Below are 2,500 nucleotides of genomic sequence, written 5' to 3' on the forward strand. Positions count from 1 at the left end.
ACCTCTGTCAGAATGTATTGAAATAGGCATTCCAAACAATGAGAACAATTGACACAAGCACTTGATGATAGTTGATGAGCTCATATCAGAGCATGGGAACGCAAAAGGGAAGCGAGAATATTCATCAATAACTGTTAGGAGATGACGATGACGGCAAGGGACCCTTGAAATCCACACTCAAACGCTCGAATGGTTGAGTTGCTTTGACCACTTTGAGGTTCTGCGGTTTGTAGAATGAAGGTTTTAGCTCACGACAAACCCTACAGTTGTTGCAGATTGTTCGTATTTCATCCACGGAATATGGGAGATTCTTTGACCTGACAAAATGGTTCATCCTTGCAATTCCAGGGTGGCAGAGTGAGTCGTGAAGGCTTTTTAAAGTTTCTAAATCTGAACCAGTAGATGAGCAGAACTCCCTTGAAAATGCGTCAGCCGCTACATTGTCTTTTCCAGGTCGATACACAACGTCATAACTGAAGCTTGACAGTTCAATCTTCCATCTTTGGATTTTATCATTTTTGACTTTTCCTTTTGCAGAATTTCCGTACATAAAGGCAACGCTTTTCTGATCTGTCACAAGTTTGAAATGCTTTCCAAGAAGATAGTGCCTCCACTTTCGAAGGGCTTCCACAATAGCGTAAGCCTCTTTTTCAACAGAAGAATGCTTCTTTTCACTGTGGTTCATAGTTCTTGAAAAGAAAGCCACAGGACGTCCACCTTGATTTAGTGTTGCTGCGATTGCAATTTCAGAAGCGTCGGTTTCTACAACTAGAGGAGCGTTGTGGTCAATTGTCACGACAGCAGCGTTTTCAATCTCCTTTTTCAAAAGATCAAACGAGTCCTTGGCTTTTCCTGACAATGGAAAGGTGGTATTTTGGACCAGTGGGTGTATTTTATCCGAGAAATGAGGTATCCAGGATGAGTAGTATGCAAACATTCCAATCACTCTGTTGAGATTTGATATTGTGAGGATCTGAAAGTTCTCTCAGTGGCCGTAATCGGTCAGGGTCTGGCTGAATGCAACCTTTGGACACTTGAAATCCAAGTAACTTGATTTGTCTAACAGACTGGATAGTCTTACTTTCATTGAATGTTATATTATGTTCTTTGGCACACCTGAGAAATTTCACAAGGTTTTCATCATGCTCTTGCTGATTTCTGCCACAGATTGTCACATTGTCTAAGTAAGCAAATGTGTCACTCAGTTTATCATCTCGAATAATGGAATCAATGATGCGCTGAAAGCAAGCCACTCCGTTAGTGACTCCAAAGGGAATTCGCTTGAATTGGTAGAGATTTCCACTGGCCTCAAGAGCCGTATACAGTTTCTCCTCGTCTTTTATTGGGATCTGGTGGTAAGCATTTTGCAAATCGAGGGTGCTATAGACACTGTAGTTTGAAATTGTTTCAATCATTTCATTAATGTTTGGAAGTGGATATGCATCGAGTAGAGTGAAGCGATTGATGGTCTGACTATAGTCCACAACCATGCGTTTTTTGTGTCGTTCGTTAGTTGTCACCAATACCTGCGCTCGCCATGGAGAATCAGATCGTTCGATCACATCCTCGTCAAGAAGTTTCTTAACCTCAGAGTCAATGAATTGCTTGTCTGTTAATGAAAATCGTCTTGATTTTGTTGCAATAGGTCTGACTTCTGGAAGGAGATTCTTGAAAAGAGAAACAGGTTCGATTTTTGCAGCAGTGAGACTACAAACGGAGAAAGTAGGCTTTGATCCTTTGAAGGATATTTGAACTCCATCATGCTGTTCAAGAAAGTCATGGCCTAAAATCAAGTCCGAACACAACCCTGACAGGATGGAAAATTTCACACTCTCATAGAAACGTCCCTGGTATTCCAAAGAGACAAAACAATGACCCTTGGTTGTACTGGAAAGATTAGTAGACGCCATGGAGATTTCTTTCTTTGATTTGAAAATCTTCAATTGGAGACTTTGTGCGATCTCTGTTGAAATGAAACTCTCTGAGCTTCCGGTGTCTATCAACGCTTTAACGGGCTTGTTAAACAATTTCACGTCAATAACAGCTCTGTAGAGACTAGCGGGAGCCGCGGCTGAAAAGGCTGAACTGAGTGTATTCGGGTCTGCCGCAGATGCATATTCGTTTTTACTTTTTGACTGGCATACCTTTTGAAAATGCCCTTTTTTTCCACAACTTTTACACAGCGCCTCTCTAGCAGGGCATTTTGATCGAGGATGTCGTTGGTATCCGCAGAAAAAGCATTTAGAGTTCGTGACTGAAGCATTGAATGAGTCAAGTTCCTTTTCAGAGGGCGGAGGAGCAGTGCTGCCACATGGCACAGTAGTTGGTGTGCTGTAGTTCTGAGAGTGTTTTTCAGCCATCTCCAAGGATCGAGCCTGTTCATAAGCGGCCATAAGTTCGATTGTCTTATTCTCGAGGAGTCGCTGCCTGATCTGATTAGAAGAGAGACCACAGATGAAAGCATCTCGGATAAAGTCATCCCTGTTCTTATCAGCAGTAA

The 2,500-nt window shown here is 42.1% G+C and overlaps 2 protein-coding genes across 2 annotated transcripts in view; both read right to left on the reverse strand.

Moving 5' to 3' along the window:
* Positions 1–84, reverse strand: part of LOC144975209 (uncharacterized) — a 1,050-nt gene extending 966 nt beyond the window's left edge. The window contains exon 1 of the mRNA XM_078919059.1: positions 1–84. This exon is cut by the window's left edge and continues 966 nt beyond it. Coding sequence (XP_078775185.1) covers positions 1–84 — 84 coding nt within the window.
* LOC144975210 (uncharacterized) overlaps positions 1–2,500 on the reverse strand; it is an 81,109-nt gene that overhangs the window by 51,962 nt on the left and 26,647 nt on the right. The gene's annotated exons all lie outside the window — the stretch shown is intronic.

Source organism: Berghia stephanieae, chromosome 6, assembly GCF_034508935.2.
Source record: "Berghia stephanieae isolate SIO BIC M18660-M18661 chromosome 6, UCSD_Bste_1.3, whole genome shotgun sequence".
Taxonomy (NCBI): Eukaryota; Metazoa; Mollusca; class Gastropoda; order Nudibranchia; family Aeolidiidae; genus Berghia; species Berghia stephanieae.